The 21,275-nt window shown below is 38.4% G+C and overlaps 1 protein-coding gene across 2 annotated transcripts in view; it reads left to right on the top strand.

Annotated features, from left to right (window-relative positions):
• The window catches only part of SPOCK3 (SPARC (osteonectin), cwcv and kazal like domains proteoglycan 3), a 110,268-nt gene that overhangs the window by 24,671 nt on the left and 64,322 nt on the right, over positions 1 to 21,275 (top strand). The window contains exon 3 of one of the 2 annotated variants that reach the window (XM_028745306.2): positions 11,490 to 11,535. In XM_028745306.2, coding sequence (XP_028601139.2) covers positions 11,490 to 11,535 — 46 coding nt within the window. Of the gene's footprint in view, positions 1 to 11,489; positions 11,536 to 21,275 lie in introns of those variants that run through there. The other variant, XM_077934151.1, reaches the window with a different exon arrangement.

Here is a 21,275-nt window from a genome sequence, read left to right as displayed (position 1 = left end):
ATGTTAGTGATGGAGATGAGTCTGCAGTTACTTGACACCAAGTCGGTGAAACAGAATAGTGGTGTTTCATAGTCTGACCAGACCATAACACTGATCACTTAGGGGGAAAATATTAATGTGCTGATCTATAGTGCTTTCTAAATAAAAATGAACATTGATTTAAAAAACAACAGCAAAAGAAACAGCCGCATGGTCATTTAAGGATGGTAGATATTCTGTTCATATTTAGCAAAAGGAGTTAAAGCAAGGATTGGAGAAGAGGTAAAAAATCTAGTTCATGCTGAGTGACATATTCCATTTACAGATCTTTAAAAAGTAGACTTCAAATGTCAAATGGAATAACTCTTTCTTCATCTTCATGCGTATTGTAGATTATATATATATATATAGAGAGAGAGTGTTCCACAGCAGCAAGGTTTCATATATAAAGGATATGAGTACAGGAGTTGAATTAATCGTTGTACAAATGTCAGTTTGACCTCTTTCTGAGAGCAGCATTCAGAAACTTTTGGTACTATTCTCTGTTTCAGAATGAATGGATGATATAATCCATTTTCTTGAAAAAGTAACATTGTATAAATTATAGGTTGGATTCTGTGCCAATGCTAGGGGTGTGTGTGTGCACATACAAACAGTTCTTTAAAAGAAACATGAGAGCCCTGCTAGTTCAGACCAAAGGCCCATCATAGTCCAACACTCACAATGGCTTATCTGGATGCATATGGGAAGCCTGAGCTGCATTATATATTTTAACTAAGCTTCTATTATTGTGCCCCAACTCACAGCATTCTTGACAGATTTGATCCTTTTGCCTTTCTTTTTCAACTATCTCCTCATTTGGGGGAACTTTTCTCTTTTGAAGTCAAATGTGACTGTGTTGGACGTCAGTTGGCAATTCTCCAATTGAATTTGAAAGCACCATGGTCACTGTTCCCGATCAGTTCAACAACATTTACATCTCACAAAAAGGTCCTGGGTGCCATTAAGTCCAGCTTCACAGCCCCTCTGGTCAGTTTTTCACTAACTGTTCTAGGGCGATCATTTAGGTATCTTGAAATTTTCCTCTTTGTTGTGACTAGAATATGCGTGTATCTAGTCTATGTGAAGGTAATTGAAATCGTTGATTTTATTAAGCAATTTCTTCCTGGTTTTAGTATTCCTTTCAAGATTTCTTTGATCAGTTTGAAAAGGAGGATGGTAGTATATCTTCAGTACTAAATTACAGTTGGGGCCTGGTGTTACCACACACAGTGATTTTGTGGAGGAGTCTGCTCCTTTCCAGATTTCAAGGAGCATGAAAGTATCTTACTCATGCAAATGAATATATTCTTACACAATGTAGTCCACTGGCTCTTGTGTCATAAAACTCTATTTATACGTTGAACTCTTTTAAGTGTTTTCTCAAGGGATATAGATCCTTGGAAAGTCAATATTTTAGCCAGCCATATAATAAGAAATCCAATAATTCAATCTGATTGTGGAGCTGAATGAAATGACAAAAATCTGAATACTTATTAAAGAATTCATTTTGTAAAGTCAGATTTCATGCTCAGTAATTTTAATGTATCTATAATGCACCCAGTCATTATTAAAATGTTTAGTCTTTTTTCACAGCTGTATTGCAATAATAGCTACGGACTATATTTTTCTTTATATGGCCAAGTGTAACACTGTACATTGTTAAGTTGTGGCAATCTGCATTTCTGAATCAACACGAATAATTATTTGTTTATTCATTATTATCAAACAAATAGTTTTCCGCAATACTTTTAATTAGTCAGCTACAGTCTGCATTGCATCTTTGTTTCAAGAAAGACAAACAAATTAGAAAAGAAGTAAAAATAGAGGAAGAGAAAAAATGATAAAACTGTTGCTTGTGATAATATTCTTTTCCTTCATACTGTTATAATTTCATGTCTGGCTGCATTTGACTGAGATAATGTATATGCTTTGTGTAGTCCCTTTAAAAATATTGCTTAAAATAGACAATAGAGCAAGGCTAAAGTTGGGTTTAAGTTTCACAGAATGAAAAATTGTGAAAGGTTTTGCTACTGTTAATACTTGGCCAATGGCAGTTATTTGTTTGTATATTGAATTTCTATGCTACCCTTAAACAAATGGTGTGATAAACTTGTTGTATGATGAACCACTTAACTGTAACATCCATAGCAGCTTTTGTTAAATATGAGTGGGTTTTTGAAGCTCTCTTTGGACGAACTTAGAAATCATATCAGAAAAGCTTGGGTGAGCCAGAGGGCTCAGAAAGTGTATTTGCCAGTGTTCACCCCCCCCCCAATCTTGACAGCCAGTCCTTCACCCCATTTACTCCTCACCTCCTCCCATTTACCTCACAGGTGACCAGATGAGATAGGACCAACAAGGGGCAGGCATGTGAGGAAAGGAGAGGAGGATTGCTCTTTTTGTCCTGCCCCCTCCAATATCCTGATGTGTTGGGTTGCAGTGGGCTAGGGCACAGAACCTTGGGAGAAGTAGCTCTATGCAGTGAATTAAGGCAACAAAGAGTTAGGGCAAGCCTCTGCACCAGGGGTTGCCAACCTGGTCCCTACCACCCACAAGATTCTAGGTGGGTGGTAGGGGGTTCTACAGCACAAGCTGAATCCTCCTTCCATCGAGCACTGGTGGGCGGTAAGGAAATTTTACCACCAAGAAAGATGCATTAGTGGGTGGTATAAAAAGGTTGACTACCCCTGCTCTACACATTCCACTCACCACATGCCTACTACAATGGTTCCCTCCCCTTCATTTACCTAGCTAGAAGGAAAAAGTGTACTAGCCGGGAGAAGTTAGTTTCTGCAAGCGGTGTCAGGAATCTCTTGTTTTTGATTTAAACTATATATGGATTTTATTGAAAAATATAAGTCATTTCTGGCTGAAGAGTTCTTTCTATGGCCTGCTGGTGTGTTCAGTAAAATCACTTGCCACAGTCAGGATGTTTTCTGTGACGTATCTTTCTAAACTGGCAAGAGATAAGCAGCTGTCGCCTGGCTAGCATTTCTTGCGGCATCTCATTATATTCATGAAGGTAAGTAGCCTCATTAGTTTCTTTTTTCACTTATCACTGATGAGATGACACATGAGTAATTTATTAACTAGAAAGGAAGACACTAGGGGGAGGGAAATTAAATTAGATTCTGTGCTTCAGTATTCATAAAGCAGGGTGCAGGCAAACTCCCCAAATACGGAGCAATTTTCTCAGGGGATGAATGCAAAACTGCTTAAGGAAATTAAAGTCATGACAGAGTAAGTAATCCAAAAATGGGTAGAGGCTGTTGTGCTTCTGAGCAGGTCTGGATTTCCCTTCAAAGTACAGTAGTGTTACAGTAATGGAGCATTTCAAGAGTATTGGTAGGTGCAGGAAGTAGTTGTGCATTACAGCTAGACAATTGTAGGAACTGTCAGCTGATAGGGTCAAGTCGTGACAACTGCCTGACCCTCCGTTTGTTACAGTACCAAGAGGTTTATGATCTTTTGCTAGTGTTATGATGTGTGTCCATTATGAATACGTGTTTACCCTTAACCTTATGCCCACAAGAAGTTCTTACACAAAAGGAATAAAGAAAGCATGAAATGAAAGTGATAGAATATATAAATGCTACTTCAGCCAGCAAAATTACAATTTAAGCAGCAGCAAATCCTGCAATACATACACCCCTTGATCTAAAGAGTGAAAGAACCCCAAACTACTCTCCAAAGCTTGCAGAAAGTTAGCATGACAATTCTGCAGCAGAACCCACATTAAGGGCGGGGGAAGGGTATATCTGTCCTTATGGACATGTGTTTGTTCCTTGAGAGTGTTGACTAAATTTCTTGTTGGACCAAGGAGAGTTGACTAACCATTGGAAATCTAGAGTTTTGGTACTCATTTTAGCCAATTCATTACAGTGAAGAAGAGAGCAGGGCTTTGAGGTGAGCAATTCCTATAATTCGAATAGTTCTGTAATTCTATTGAATTTATCCCAAGAGTTTCCTGCCTATTTCCCACTTTGTCCACCTTGCTCCATAAACAGTTGGAAGAACGTCCTAGTCAACTGGCTATTCTTGTCTGCCTCCTGTCTATATCTGAAGAAGTATGCATGCACACGGAAGCTTACACCCAGAACAAACTTAGTTGGTATCTAAGGTGCTACTGGACAATTTTTTATTTATTTCGACTGCGGCTACCTACCTGAATCCTGTCTCAAAAGTTATCTCACCCATTATCTCCATGGCATCCATTCAGGTGTTAAGTAGATTTTAATGGTAGCTAGATTTACATATGCTGATTTTTATACAAGCTGTGAGGAGCTCAGGAAGTCTCCCGGAGTGCCTTCCAGTACAGGTTTTGAGACCAGACTGGTACCTGGGTCAAAAAATTTGGGAGTGTCTCATGTCACATTAATTTGTGCCACCATGATCTACAGTAATAAATCATAGAACATGTGCTTGCTGCCCTCTCTACTACTTTCTAGGTCTACCAAATACTCCACTACTTCTTCAACTTTCTATAACACCTTTTCCCCAGAATTAAATATAACACCCACTACTGTTCATGTCAAATTTCTCAGACCTGCCTGCTTCTTCTTCTTTGCTTCTTTTACTCTTAAAATAGTACTATTAATTGCACTTACATAATCTCTCTCCCTGCCCCCCCACCCCATTCCAATGTGTTGCTATGGCATTTGTTTTTCTTTAACAAATGTAATTTGGTGCATTATCTCTTATTGTAGTGCTTACAAGATTTACATTTTCAAAACACACAGGGATGTTTATGTGTCTTGGCGTTTGCTGCCTATGCCGTTGGTGTTCTTTCTATCAATCACATATGAATGACACTCTGCTCTTAATGCAATGCAAAGGAGAGAAAAAGGAATCTATCAAGAAAGGTTGTTTTTTATGCTTTCTAATAATTAGGACTGATTGTTCCTCACTTAATGCATTATAATGATTTTGAGGCTGCTCAAATGATTGCTGTGGAATTACAGAGATGAATGTAATAGTTTCCATTTTTCAAGAGGAGTGGGAGTTTCTAATTAGGCCTGGTTTTAAAATGCATGTGCGTGCACACACACTCGAAGTTTAAAGTTGGTGCAACTGGAAGCCAAGAAGCTGAATACTTCCCTCTTATAGGCCTGTTTAAGACATACCTGACTGTTAAGGTGCAAACCTGTTCTTGTGGGTCTCCATCTCTAAAGTCTGCTAGGTACTCTTATTGTAATCATTCAGAAAGGCAATTAAAACTATACAGTGGTACCTCGGGTTAAGAACTTAATTCCTTCCGGAGGTCCGTTCTTAACCTGAAACTGTTCTTAACCTGAGGTACCACTTTAGCTAATGGGGCCTCCCGCTGCCGCTGCATGATTTCTGTTCCCATCCTGAAGTAATGTTCTTAACCCGAGGTACTATTTCTGGGATATGCAGAGTCTGTAACCTGAAGCGTCTGTAACCCGAGGTACCACTGTACTAGAAACCCAATGGGATGGTGAAAGAGGCTTCCTCTGCGAGCCTGCCATGTTGCTGGCATGCAACAAGTATTACAAGACTGCATTTTATTTTGTATGTTCCCAACCAGCCCCTCTGATGAGTAAAAAGCAGATGAGTGAACCGTGGGCTAGTAACTTTTGTGGGCTGAATTGTAAGGCTTATTTAACTGATCAAACATGTTTCAGGTGGACCCAGGGAAACTGAAATATTCCCTGGGGGAACATAGCAAAATGTTGTTACCAGTATGCCAGTAAAGGAAACAAGGATACTTAATTGATATTTATCAAATGACATCTGAGGAATGAAATTCTCAGCTGTTTGCTTCCATGTAATTTTATTCCTATCCAAAATTTACCAGACTTCATATCCCACTCAGGGTATTCCTTATTTCTTTCCCCACCCCCACCACCTCCCCTCTCTTTTTCTGTGTGTGTCCTGTATTGATGGTTGGTTAGTGTTCCTAGGGGATGGATACTATCAACAAATTCTGATGCCAGCTGCCAGGCAGAAAGTAGAATGACACAGTGTAGTTGTGTCTTACATAGTTTATTATCTAGGTGATTACTCATCCCCTAGTGACCTGCTCCATGAAACATAACATTCTTTACTAATGGGCTGACCTTGAAGCAGTGGATATGAAATATTTATTTTCTCAGAAATGGAGCATATGCATTTTTAAAAGGAGTCTGAAAATGTAGCTCAAGTGTTTGTTCTACAGTTGCAGCTTAACAAGTCCTCTTTGGAAAGGAATATGGGTCAAAATTATGACAGTTTTATATTTAAAATATTTTAATTGTCTATTAATCATTGATGGGATGGTTGTCTGGATGCAGTGTGCTCTTTATATATGAATGCATTGTTAAAAAGATCCCAAGTGCTCAGTTCCTGTGTGTTGTGTTGGCAATAGATTTCAAATGCTCCTGGTGGCAAATCAAAAGGCTAGCAAACTAGGGCATCAAGTCCCTAATAGTAGGTCTTATGGAATTTGTACATATGCTGCTAGGCTTTCAGTACTAGGAAAGAAAGAATGTCAGATGGGACATAGGAAGAAGTTTTATGACATGCCACACAAATATATTCTTTCATATATAATTTTAGTTCTCCTAAGCTCTGCTTTCAGTTGTGTCATTTCTTTTTTCCATTGAGACTCTAGAAATGTTATTTCTGATCAATGATGGTTAAAATTCAACTGAACTAATACTAATCTCATTTTTTGTTAATCCAATGTGCAAATTGTTGTGGTTATCCACACACTTTTTATAGTGTGTGCTTACTTTAAAATCATTTAGATTGTCATTTAGAAAAAAATAATTATGGAAATAAGATTGTGTATGATTGCTGTTTTTATATATCATGTTGGAAACCATCCTCTGATCACTATAATGAAGAGTGGCCTAAAGGTTTTGTAAACAAATAAATGTACTCTTAAAAATCAATAAGCATATTTACAATATGAAGAGCACAGTAGTCATGAGATAAGAAAAATCACAATCATTTAATGAATAAAAAAGATTTCCACATAGTGGAATGTTTTGCAATCACTGGTAATTTCCCAATTTTTTGTGGGGAGACCACCTTCCCCCTACTACATAATTTACTATTCTGAACTTTGAAGCAGTCACACTGCTTAGTGACCTTTAGCACCAGTAATTCAACTTTTTGGGAAGTGAAATGGAATTTACTGATTTTGGCATGTGCCAAGTAAGAATGTGACCTTTGCCCAGTCAACTTAAGTATGTGCCATTGGTGTGCAGTGGAAGCATATGGAATTTTACATTTCATAACAGCAGAGTTAATCCCTGTGAAACATGTTGCGATGCATTAATATTTGCAACAATGCATAAGAAATAAAGTGAAGCGTGTTAAAATGATTTTTCTTGTGATCTTTCTTCTTGTAGAGATGCAGAACCACTGAGGCAGCACTGTCCAATTTGCTATTGTATTTTAGCAAGTCAAATGTATGGTGGTGGAAAGAAAGAGCAAAGCCAGGGACTGGCATGGGGAGTAATGCTGAGGTTGGAGTGGGGGGTCCATGGGAGAAAGCAAGGCTAGGCGCTGGAAGGGGGCAAAAATCAAGAGAACAAAGGTGAAGTCAAAAAAAGCCTAAAGAGTAGGAAAGAGTTGTTCTGTGTTGCAACAAATGAAACCCCACCTCTACCCTCCCCTGGTATAGCACTAAACCAAAGCAAACTTGTCATGTTCACTTGCTTTAAACTAATGGATCACAATCCAGTTGATCCTTCAGCTAGACCCTGCTCAAATGTGTGTTGGCTAAAATTGATTCAGAACAAAACTGAACCAGCATCAAATTGATTGGTTGCGAGCATCATCATTATATTGGAAATATTTTGGAAGTGTTTTCAATGGATTGGTTGTGAGCTTCAGTTTTGCAAACTTTAGCCAATCACTGTGTTGATTAGTTAAGTGTTTCCTGTTTCTAGGAAATAAGCCTTTTTGCAGGATTGGTGGGTCTTGTTACTCTGTCTGAACCCTATTTTTCCCTGTGGAAAATTTCTTTCTTTCTGGTCTCCGCTGGTAGAGAGGTGGGTTTCTGTCCTAAGAGGTGGAAAGCTACTAACCATTTTCTCATGTGTGCCAAGTCCCAAAATAGAGCATTTTGGGTGGGGCAGTGGTGTCTTTGTGGATCCTTTGGCCCATCAACTGTGCCAGCCTGGAGGTGGGATAACAAAACAAAACAAAACAAAAAACAAGAAAGCATCCTCCGTGGGTGGCATGATCTGGCAGGGTTTGGGATACAGTGTCATATCTTATCATGGCATTCCTCCCTTGCTTCCTCTTAGGATTGCACTGCTCATTCTGATAATTTTCTTTAGCTAGTGACCTATCTATATTGCATACATATATCAGCCTTCAAAGAAATAATCAAGACTTCTGAAATGCATAAACACTATAGGCTAAAAGTAAAATAAAATGCTACTGAAACTAAAAGAAATGCTGCTATTAGAGAAATGACAATTGCATATTTCTTAATTTAGACATAGCTGTGATTAATAATTAATACATCAGATGGTCCCAGACTTTATACCAAAGCACATGGATAAATTCTTCTACCTATTTCATCAAGTAAGAAAGCATAAATGAAACACAAACTTCCTCTTCTTCAATAGATCTGCTCTAACTCTTTAAAAAAATAAAATAAAAATATGTTCCACTCATTTTATTTTAATGTGAAACACGGAGACTAGGTGAGGTTAAAAACCTAAAATCTTTCTATCCATTGTTTGTATCTAGCTACTGTCAGCACAGGGAAATGCATGTTAAACTTTCTCTTCTATTAAATGTATAGGTTGAGATCCAGAAAAGTCAATGTGTTTATGTAAATATTTTTACATACACATAAGAGATTTTCTTCTTCTTCTGGCAGCTGCCACTTCATATTTCATGGGATGCTGGTCAATGGTCCCCTTACTTGCAGGGGAAGTCTTCAAGGGCTGCTACTGGAAGGTGATTCTGGAAAGTCTTCTTTAATATGTGGTGCTTTGAATCCACAGAACAAAGCCTTCATTTTCTGATGTTGCCTTAGACAATGAGCCCTGTATTGGTTAAAACTGATAGCTTTAGTTAAGAAGTTCTGATCTAGGTCTTTTATGTTGTAATTCATGTAAAGAGCCACATAGTGGTTGTTTCACATTGTCATAATAGAACGGCAACCCAGATCAATACTCTAGTAAATGACCATTATATTATGAAAGTAGGATTTAAAATGAACAGGCAACTGACTTAGAATTCACCTGCAAGAAACAGTTATCCGTGTGACATATGAGAAAGTCCAGTTGACTGACTCCTGTCAGCCACAGTCTGATGGGCACAGTCCCCCAAGTACAGAATGCAGTATAGAGGTTACTTTACAAGTAGTTTATTTATTTTAAGCCCAAAACTTTTGTTTTTCAGTTTTTGAAAATACTTATATAACAAATAGTTGCCATATAACCCCACTCCTCAAGAAACAATCTATGCATATACAATGTAAATGATACAGTCAAACATTAAGCAGGTTCGTACAATAGTGTAGAGTTTATTAAATAAACATGTTTCACATAGTTTCAAAATCATCTTTGGTCTTTGTGTTCTTTAATGCTCTAAGATGCTCTGTTAGTTTCCCTGTAAGATCTAAAATCCATAGTCTATCTCGTCATGCCTTTAGAGTTAAGTTTTTGGCTGTTTTCCAATATTCTGTTGATAAATTTCTAGTTGCAGACATGGAAAAGATTAGTAGCTGCTTAAACAGTAAATTCTTACTGTTTAGCTAAAAACAGATTTAAAAAATTGTGCAGGTTTGCATTCTCACCATATATGTAAATATGACTTGACATCTACTACATAAAGGACTTGAATGAGAACTTAATCTGTGGCATTTCACAGGTATCTGGTGCCATCTGTGAATTGTATTAAAACTATTTTCGCCTCATTTTAGCCAACAATGACTTAAAAAGCCGCTGCCCCCAAGTTTTTGACATTCTTGATGGAACAGAATATACTGCGTATTTCTCACTCAAAGGAAAACATGTATTTGAGCATATTGGAAATAAGCAGATCAGGCCAATATTGACATTGGTAGTTCCAAGCAGAGTTTTTCTTAGATAAAATTGTTGGGGGGTGGGAACACACTACTGCAAACCTTTCTTCATAGCCAGCTGCTTGCATATTGCATAATTCTATGTTTATTTTATTAATAGCTTTTTGGAGTAAATCATTGAAAACAGGAAGAAAAATGTGAGCACCACTTCCATCTATTACATATTCTATGTTATCAACTGTCACTTCACACAAATTATAGCTGTTAATTCTAAACAGTCAGCACACATGCTTATAAAAATTAAAGTTGGCACAACGTAGCTTTGGCTTCAGACATGTTTTGTCACAACAAGAAAAGTGTAAATCCATAATCACTGCTAAAACAACTCAAAATATCAAACATCTGTGGACATATTTTTCAGTGGAGCTTATAAGTGAGGTACGGAGCACTCCTCTCTAAACTGGTAGCCTTCCTTGTGTGTAACATGAGACACTTTGGCACTTCTTACAAGTATAAAAATCATGTCTTTATTGAGATACTTCCTTTTTTAGTAAAACAATAGAGTCTAATCAGGGTTGATAAAATAAAAAAGTATGCTGTAACTGACCGTATCATTTTTAAATTTTTTAAAAAACCATGGCTCACTGCTGCATGAGCAAGATTTTTTGTAATTACATTCATTGCAGAAATGACACATTTGCCTTTCCTTGGTCTCTGCAGTGGCAGTTCTGGGAGTGCCTGCTGATGTCCCAAACAAGTTGCTTTGTTTCTAGATTGAACCAGGATTTGATCAACTCTTTAGGTCAGCTAGATAGAGTGGTGTTTTAGACTGATCATCAAAGGCAGAGGTCAGCAATTTTTTTCAGGAGGGGGCCGGTTCACTGTCCCTCAGACCTTGTGAGGGTCCGGACCCACCCTCTCTCAAAAGCACCCCCCCCTCCCAAAAGCACCCCAGTGCCACTCACACTACCACCACCTTGTCTTTGGTAGCCTCGGCCGCGTCCTCTGTCTCGGCGGGGCGCAGAGCCCATGCCGCTGGCCTGGGCGGCACGGGGAATGACTGAGCGGGCAGCAGGGTCCGCAAGGTTCATTTTTCCTTCAAAATATAGTCCGCCCCGCACAAGGTCTGAGGGACAGTGGACCAGCCCCCTGCTGAAAAAGTTTGCTGACCCCTGCTCAGCATTATGGCTGAATGGAGGTCTGTCAACCCAAGCAGTTTTTCATCAGATTTGTGGATTGGCTGTTAGTTACTTTTAGTTCTTCATTAGCAAAGTTCTTTCTATTCCCTGCAATTGGTATGCCAGTATGATAATTATATCTTTTTCTTGTTTGTGTTCCTTTTTGCTGCGTGCCCTTTGCAGGAAGTCGAGGTTTGTATATTCCTTCTGTATTTCTGTTCTTTTTCTTTCTGCATGTATTTATACTTCTTTCTGCATAATAAACATACACTTTCTTTTTTTTTCTGCTGCAGGATGATTATTTTCGCACATGGAGTCCAGCCAGACCTTTTGATCAAGGTAAGAAATAATCCTTATATCAATACTATGTAAGGTGTGTGTGTGTAAATAAAGAATGTGGTTTTTTTAAATTTTTCTCTTTGGGGTATGTGCCAATTATTCCCTCTCCCTTTTGAAAAGTGAATTAAAATCAATTCAAGTATAAAAATATAACTGCCAGGTGACATCACAGTTAGGGTTAAAAACTAGCTTGAGCTCATAACTTCATTTCTTTAGAGTACTCTACTTAGGGTATCTAAGGAATAGTCACTGAAGTCTGCTTCATACACAGTATTTTTCCAACCCGGGTATTGTAGAAAAGCTCAAGGTACATGGTTACATATAAGGACCACATATGAATCTGTTTTACCACATACATGCATTTCTGCCAACTTCATTTTATGATCTACCAACAATTTTTACTTCATCCCTTATAAGGAAAACATGGGTGAAATGGCCAGGGCAAGCGTACCAAATTGGAATGTATTTAATACGGGTCAAAAGATTTGCAACATTTAAGGCATGGGAAAAGAAAGAAGGAAGGGACTTTAGGTAGGTGAAAAAAGATTTTGAATTGGGGCTATGCCACCTTCTTCCAAGTCCCAATCATTTTCATGTTCAGTTGAGGCTTTATCAGAGCATCTTCCTAGCAGCTCCTCTTGGGGTTACTTCCAAGCTTTTGGCTGCAGGAGGCCACAGAGCACAGACCTTAGTCTATAGCAACTCTTACCTGCCTGCTTTCCTTCGTATGTTTTGGATTATAGCTTTCAACAGTAACAGTTGGGTATGGCCAATTAGCAGGGGTTACTGGTTTCAATAAAACAATATATTTGCACATAATCTGGTATATTCTGGATGATTTGAATGACCACTCACATCGTCCCTGTCTATGGAATACACTGGAGAATTGTAGTTCAGAAATCTAGAGGGCACTACATTGGGGAAGGCTGGTCCATACAATCATGGCCATCCCCACAGTTGGCAGATTTCAGATGCTGCGACATAGAAATGTGCATGGGAGGGCTTGTAACATTATGTAACCCGTTGTATGTTGTTGCTGTAATAAAGCTCATCTCATGTTTGCTTAAACTTTCTTCCAATATAATGGTGTGGGATGATGTAAAAGAGAAGTTAAGTCGGTTAAAGTTTCTTTATAAAGCCCTTAAACGGCTTTGTGACTTCCCTTTGTGGTTTAATAATCCCATGATGTTATTCCCCAAATTTACTAAGACTAGCAATTCTCTGTTTTCATAAATGATGGCAATCGTAGAAAAGATCTGTAAAGAAACTTCATATGTATGGACTCCACTCCCATTTTTCTAAATAAGATTGGATTTTTTGGGGTTTCCAGGTGTTAAAAATGCATGATCTATGATCTTGGTGATGAGGGGCAAAATGTGATTGGTATAGTCAAGCTTGAATGGTAGACTATATATTTGAATCTTGAATAGCTGCTGAGAGATTTTGGTTGGATAATTGTTCAAGATTGTATGTGCTAGAGGAATATATTATGGTCTTAAGGGTGGTTCCTGTTTGCTTGCTAACATGCTTGTAGCAAGTATATTTTTCCCCCAAATTTTGCATTCGATTGAATGCATTTATTTCTCAGCTGCAGTGTCAGACTGAGTTTCCATTTTTAATATCACATAGTGTTCATCTGTACTGCCATAAGATGGTTTAGGGTGAGATGAGGAAGCTGGAATTCTGTTTCTTGAGCTAGTAGTTTCTTGGCAGATCATTTGGAAGATTCTGTAGATGTACAGAAGATGATAAATATTTAAAATATTTAAAATGCCATATTTGCACCTTTTTTTTTTGGCTTGCTGCTGCCAAATGCCATTCAACTGACAATTTAAGGGGGACATAACAGTCATACAACAATTTTTTCCAACTCTCCTAACCACTCTGTTTGTCCATAGTTAATAATAATAACAACAACAATCTTAGAACACAAACCATTTCATGTTGTCCTATTTAACATAATAATGAAAAAAAAAGTTAAAGTGATGGTATGAAGCTATTCTCCCCACCACCACTGCAGGTGAACTTTGTATTGCGTAGGGCTTTGGGAAGGAAGTGCAAGGGCTCTGGCAGAGTCCTAGAGCCCTTCTCATCTCCTTTCCAAAGCCAGGCAAGTACTGACTAGGCTTTGGGAAGGAGGCAGACAGACATGTTCTCAGCTCAGCACCCTGTGCGGGGGAACAAGTCTCGCTGCCCTAAATCCACCTCTGATTGTAGCAGTCTCACGGTGCAGGAAATTGTTTGAGAGTGTTGGTATACTCATTCCATAGGCTGTGCACACAGGGAAGCTTGTCTCTTGTACTGCTGTACTGTGTTGAAGCTGATAATCAACTCTGAAGCCAAAAGTATATTGTGTCTATCATGAAATTCAGCAGGTATTTTTTGTCATATAAGTCCTTTCCACATGAAATTGGCAGAATAAGTTCTGGGCTAAGCATCTACAGACATTAGTAACTAGCAATGTAAACTTTTCCTGGGCGGGGGAAGCGGTTTAACCCTAGCCACCTAGTCTTTCCAAGGGGGTAGAATTGATTGGAAAAGCTGTATAAGTAAACACATCACTAAATTAAAAGGCACCCACCAAACACCATTTGACAATTCACAACACGTGTTTGAGGACTACCTGGAATGTAGAGTTGTGGAAGACCGGCATAAAAGGGATAGATACATAGATGTATATTTCAGTGCTTGACCCCACATGTCATGAAAAAGTTAGAGACGCTAAGTTAGTAACATATATTTATTGCATTTAGATAGTGGTTGAACTTTTTTTTAAAAAAATAATTCCTTGAAGACTGAAGATGAAAGTAATTGAATCCAGGAGCTCTCTGTAGACCGTTCTTGGTACTTATGAACCTAACCAGCTGAACAAAATTAGATTTTAGGAGATTGATGACTTCAACAAATTTATACAATGTGTTTATAGAAATATCATTTTATTTACTTTTCACATGGGATCCAGATGTTCTTTTGGTTTCCATTCTCAGAATGGTAGTGTGGACAGAGTAGCTGAAACACCTCATTCATAGATAGATAGATAGATAGATAGATAGATAGATAGATAGTTGTTATTTCTGCTCTGCATGTAACATCATGTAAGTGGCATCTGATGGATGTTGCATCAAGTCGAAAGTCAACAGAGGCCTTAAACAGACTTTCATTTGATTGCTGGAAAACCTTCCAACAAGATAGCTTACGTTTATTAGCAAAACAACTAGTGGTATCACAGTTGGCAAAAGATATGAAAACCAGGCTGTGTGTGTACCCTGTAACTCTTTACTCATCATAAATAGGATGAAGAGGACCTTGCCTTTTCCTCTTACTGGTGCCACCAATGCAGGATGTTGGTGGTCATAGTATGGGTCTCATTGAAGTAATAGTACCAAAACATCTGATTCAGGAAAGTGAATGTTGACTAAGGAAGCACCTTGTAAAGTTGCATCAATTGCACGAACCATCAGTTTTAGCATCAGCTTTTGCTATCAGCTGCTTCTTGTGTTCTCTCTTGGTGGATCAGTTGACAATGAGTAGCTGCCACTGTTGTTCACCGTGTTCCAACCAAAAGTCATCTTTTGTCAAACTTGTCAGTGATGTTGTGTGCCAAGTATACTGTTAAACTCTGCTTTTGTCTGCATGTCTGACAGCAACATTTTTGTGAGACATTTCTGATCTCTGTGCTGCATGCAGTTGCCATATAGCCAGACATTTGGTCCGGGTGACATTTCGGCAATGCTGGAAGGCCCTATCTATCAACCAGAACTTCATCACAGGAACCATAATGGGACTGTAATTGCTGCTTAAGGAAATGCTTGGCAAATTCCTGACATGCATGTATGAATGGGGGCTGATCAAAGCTTTGCAGCAATTCAATACTATTGAAAACTGAAACCGGCATTTGTTAGAGAACTTGTGCATCAGTACCTGCTAGTCCACCCACATGAAATTGCAAAAAGGTCGCTTTTATTTGTTGAGATAAGAAGCCCACCATCAGCTGTGACATGCACATTTCTTATGAAATTAACTTGAAGAAGCCATTCATAAATTAACCTGGAATATTCTGGGCATCTTTCCACCTCCATACATTTAGATTTTTTTGTTACTGCCTATATAAAGCTAATGCAATAAGTGGCAAATGCAGTCTAAATTCAGACTGTTAGATGGGTAAAAAGGCAAAAGCCAATGAATGGTGTGAATTCTTCTTCTTTATGTAGAGGTTTATATTAATATTTAACCACCTGTGCATTAGAATAAAAGTTATTTCACATTCTGTATGGCTACTATTTTCCTAATTCTGCACCGTAACAAAAAAGTATAGCAGTCGTTTAGGCAGTGGGGTTTGTTTGCTAACCAGTTTTATCTGAGTGATGTTTGTGAGCTGGAAGGCATTGTTGGTTATGCACTGTTTTTCAATATATAGTCATAGATGGGTGAAACATATTTAGATCAATTTTTCTTGTTCATGTGACCATATGTGCAAAATATATTACCCCGGTTTACTCTTAGAAGGTAGATGCTTTCAAAGCTTAGCGGGAGTGCTATAGTGAATAAAATTACAATACAAAGTCACTGAAGTAATTTCTGAGGTATGGACTCTCCTTTCCTTTGCTCAATAGAAATACCCCAGAGGATCAGTGAACTATTTTCATGTAACAGATAAGATATGAAATGACATTTCCATGGAGGATGGGTACCCTGCAGGTATTGTTGTGTTAGTAGATACCATTTATAATGCTTTTCATCGGCCACTCTAATCCATAGCACTTGGCTTTTACAGTATATATACTGTTATCTAGGCATTCAACCAAAAATAGGAATGAGGCAATTTCAGTCTCTTGTACGTTACGCTTTCGTGAGCTATTCCTGCTTTTATCAGTTCACTTATGATATAATTCCAGTGCCTACAGGTTTGCATTAAAGGTTGCATACACGTTAAGTTCAGTATTCTGTTTGTACCTATTTAATTTTGTGTTCTTATTATATATAATAAAATTAACATACGCTGTGCTAAAAGTACACTTGTGTTTGATGATTAAGATGTATGTTTCTAGAGTGAAATGAGCATTGCTCAGCGGTAGAGCTCATGTTTTGCATACCAGAGTTTCCAGATTAATTCCTCCCTATGCCTAGGTAGGATGGGGAAAGTTGAGTGAAACTCTGGAAAGCTGCTGCTACTCAGTGTATATAATATTGAATTAGATGGATCAAAGGTCTGAGTTAGTATAAGGCAGTTTCCTATGTTTCCCAAGGAAAACACATTCTTTATGATCTGATATGGATATCTCATAGATCTCATAGAATCATAGTTGGAAGGGTACCTGGGGATCATCTAGTCCAACCCCCTACAATGCATGAATATGCAGCTGTCCCTTATGGAGATCGAACCTGCAACCATGGCATTGTCAGCACCACACTTTAACCAACTGAGCTATCTCTAAAATGAAGAATTTCTAAAGATACAGTTCATTTTAGTAGTCGTGATGGTAGATCAAAATATTTCTGTGTAATTGTTAAAAGTGCTGATGATTTTTTCAGCATATTCCTGTGTAGCACACCCAGCCTCTTCAAGTGTGGTTGTTTAAAATTAATTTATATGCTTAAGACATTCAATAATTTGACGTGTCTTTACCTTATCAAGTCAACTTTGTTATCTTTCTAAGCAAACCTCTTTAGTTGTTTTTGCTAGAAGCTCTGTGAACTTCCTACTTGTATGTAAGTTAAGCTGTGTTTGGGAAGTTGTAGCTTGTTACAGTAAAGCTGTAGCAGAGTTAATGTAGGACACAGATTTTCCTCCCCCCTCCCCCCTGCCACATTTTCAAGTTCTGGTGACTTTTTATTATTACTCAAGCAATTAAGTGATTTGCAAGATAAAGATTTATTATTATTTATTGGAAAATCAGAGAAATTATTTTCAGTTGTCCTATTCCATATACTAGCTTGCTTCTTCTTCTTCTTATTATTATTAACAACAATAATAATACAAATAAAATATATAGATAAATGGCATAATCTTAATGTGGAAATGAATAAATCTCCATACAACTAGGAAAGTTACAAGTCATGGACTGGTTTGACTGACCGACTCTTAGCTGTTCTTGATTGATTTCCATTTCTAATATATAACAAATCTTAATAACATGTGTTTTGTTGTGGTTTGAGCTTCCTTTTTCTGGTTGTTCTAGAAGACAAACCAGTTGCTAACTTAGCTGCTATTAGAAAAGTGCACTTACTAGCTAGCAGGTAGACCATTTCTTATTATTATGATATTGAAATTAGGTTATTCTGCAATGTATCCTGCACCACAAGAACCATATTATCTTCACCCTTCTATCTTGTAAAATATAGTCTTTACATGTTTGAATGAGCTTGATAATCAACACTCAACTCTGTTGCATTGACTATGTTCATTTCATTAAGTGCTGCCGGACACTCTCAAAGATTCCTACTAAAGTTTCTCATAGTGAATTACGATCAGTGTCTAAAGCACCATCAAATCATAACATGCACAGTTTCAGAAGCTGCACCATAATTAAAATTATTCTAGGGCTGCTTCACACTACTAAGGATTCAGCTAGATTCTGCTAGATTGGCAAAGAAAAAGTGTTTTATATGCATTGTATATGCATTACAACACTAGATGGCACTGTGGAGTTCCATTTTTGCCAACATGATTTCTCATACAAAGTTTAACAATGCTTTTTCCTGAAATACTTCTTTGATGTGTCTAGATCCAGCCTAAATTTATCTCCATGAATATGTAAATACTTGGAAGAAGCTTACTGAAAGATGTATTCAGATAAATATTAAGCTGCTGCAGATCTGTAGATACTGGCATATCTCCAGAGACCAGTTGGGTCTTCCTAGAGTATGTTGACAGAGAGAGAGTGCATGCATGGAAACTGTAGTTGCTGCACAATTTCCTGGAAGAAAAAACATCAAAACAGATTCATTTGTCTGCAAATATGCTTGTTAAAGAATAGAATATGAGTCAAGTGACAAAGTATTCCTGAACACTTTGGGAAAGTTTCTCACTTCTACTTAAAATTAAATATAGGGGAATGCATGCACAAATACAAAAACACCATCTATACTTTGAACAAATGAAATGCTTATGGAAATATGATTTCTAGTGGAACAAGCAATAGACTGGTTCAGATTATGCTGTAACCCATGTGTAGAAGCTAAACATCACAAGTAGGTTGGGTTGTGTCCTGTTCAACAAGCAGGATCTAATTTCCACTGGCCCTGTGGACATTAACTAGTTTGCATACAGAGTGCAACACCGCTAGATCTGAAGCACACCATAGTACCACAAACCTTATGCATTAATGACTAGTATATATACAAGGCCAAATGTGAAAATCTGGTGATCCCAAATTCTTTCCTCAAGTTGTGCTCTTTCTGGGGTAGTTTGTCCACTGTTGGTCCCCACCCTGCTCTCAGCTCTCACCCGTGGCTCTTAGAAGCTGTCAGCATGTGACAGCCAGCAGCCATACCCGGGAAATAGCTTCAACTGGCTGGCTAAACCAGCTAAGGGTAGCCGATGGGTCTCAAACCTTCAGTAAGTTAGGGACTTCCCCGGCATGCAAAGACAGGCTCCTGTACATTGAGTAGATGAGACCAATGCTTGGTGCAATGGTCAAGAAGGTGGTTTCTGCATGTGCTGTAGACAGAAAGAGATGAGAGGGTGATGGGCCCATTAACCTGGGGGAGTAGCCCATCTAGGAGAAGGTCCTCAAACCCTGGTGGCTTACAGCTATACACATTTGTGAGAGAGAATCCATACCCACCATAATCCATGTCAAAATCATGGCACAGTAGAACTTTTCTTACTCATAATCCCCATCAGCTGGTACCCCTGTGATAACATTGATAGCCTGATCTTTCATGAATTTGTCCAATCCCCATTTCAAAGATGGCTATGTTGATGGTCACACATTCTGATCGAAATTCTGTAGTTTAACTGTGTGAAGAACTAGTTCCGTTTATCTGTCTTAAATCTATGAAAGCTTGACTAGATGACCCCAGTATTATAAAAGATGGAGATGAACTACTGTCTATCCACATTCAACACACAATGCATGCTTTTATATGCTTCTCCCATATTCCCCCCCCTTACTTTGTTTTTTGGTTAAAAAACAACAATTCCTCTCTATTAAGCCTTAACTCCAGATCTTTTATGAACAAGTTTAAAAAGTACTGGTTTCAATACAGATCCTTGGGGGACACCACTTCTTACAACCCTCCATTGGAAGAACTGATCATTTATTCCCTTTCTTGGCTTCCTGTTCCTTAACCAGTTACTTATATATAAGTTTCTAGGCAAAGAATTATAAAGAGGGAGAGCTGAATGAGAGACAATTTTACCCTGGTCCCTGCAGATTGGACAACCAAGGTATACAATATGAGAAAAGGTATAAAACCATGAGAAAGAGCCTTTTTTGAATATATGTAGGGACTGTGGCAGAAGAGGAGGCTCAGGAAAACCTCTTACGCCTTTTCCTTGCGCAAATACCTTGCAGAGTAGGCCAGTTGCTTCTTTTAACTACCTGCTAGCTGCTGCCACCAGTTCCCAGTCAGGAGGGAGATCTTAGGCACCCGAGACAGGGACAAAGGGACTGCTCACCTCCTACCACTAGAAAGGAAATGGGGGGGGGGAGGCTCTGCCCCCTGGGATCTCCTGCACCTGCCCACTTTGATTCAGGGTAGCCACCCCATCCTCCCAGTGACTGCCTTTGACTCCTACTTAAACCATTGGTAAAGTTGCTTTGGTTCCCTGCGGTCTGTTCCTGATGTAGATCACCCTTTCTCCCAAGGCAGAAGTAGGGGGACCATTTTGTGGATTGTATCAGGTGCCAAAATGTTTTGGGCTGGCCCTGTGTGGATCTAATGGTTTAGCAGGAACTATGTGCTGCCCAGTCAGGGAAAATGGAATGGTAGACCCAATGCTTTTTGTGACAGGGACTAGGAAATTTATGGCCTTTAACGTAAATTGGGTTTAGAAGCCAGTGTAGATGAACCAGTATACATAATTTTTCTTCTATGTGTTCTTCTTCATTCAGTCATGGGTGTCTGTATGAGCTGAAGCTTGCAAGTCAGTTTTCAGGGGTGGCCCCACACAAATTAAATACTAGAATACTTTTGCATAAAACTGCTTTAGTTCTACTATAGAAAAGAGATTGCACTTGCACTGTAAGTAAAAAATATGTAATCATACTGCAACCCAACCAGTCACTTGTCACCGCAGTCACTTCCTGTTTTTAGTTGAACAAATGACATTCATGTTCAAAACATTGCCTCCTATTGAAACTGATATCTGCCCATATGATATTATCAAAGCATTGTATACAGCAAATGGATCACTGAGTATTCTCAGGTTATATAGGCATGAAATTCTACTGATTTTCAATCTTTCACATAGGTTCTCAGGCATTCTGTTACAATTTTGTAAATGTCTGTTCTATATTTATTGAAAGGCAGAGTATTGCTAGAATCTATAAAACACTAGGAATGTCCCCGTTTTTTATTTTGAAAATCATATTGTGACAGTGTTTTATCTAGTGAATGAAGTCTTTGTTGTCACACATTTCTGGAGGTGTGAGAAACACAATACAGAGTGAAATAGCACAGGGCTTCTAAATCTGACAGCTATCTGAGAAAATGTTTGTAATGTTGTTGTTTTTACTTGAATTAATACAGCCCTGATGCAGTGATTTCTCAGTGAGTTCAAAGGAATGAAAGCC

Source organism: Podarcis muralis, chromosome 9 (assembly GCF_964188315.1).
Source record: "Podarcis muralis chromosome 9, rPodMur119.hap1.1, whole genome shotgun sequence".
NCBI lineage: Eukaryota > Metazoa > Chordata > Lepidosauria > Squamata > Lacertidae > Podarcis > Podarcis muralis.
This window is presented reverse-complemented; position numbering and strand designations above follow the sequence as displayed.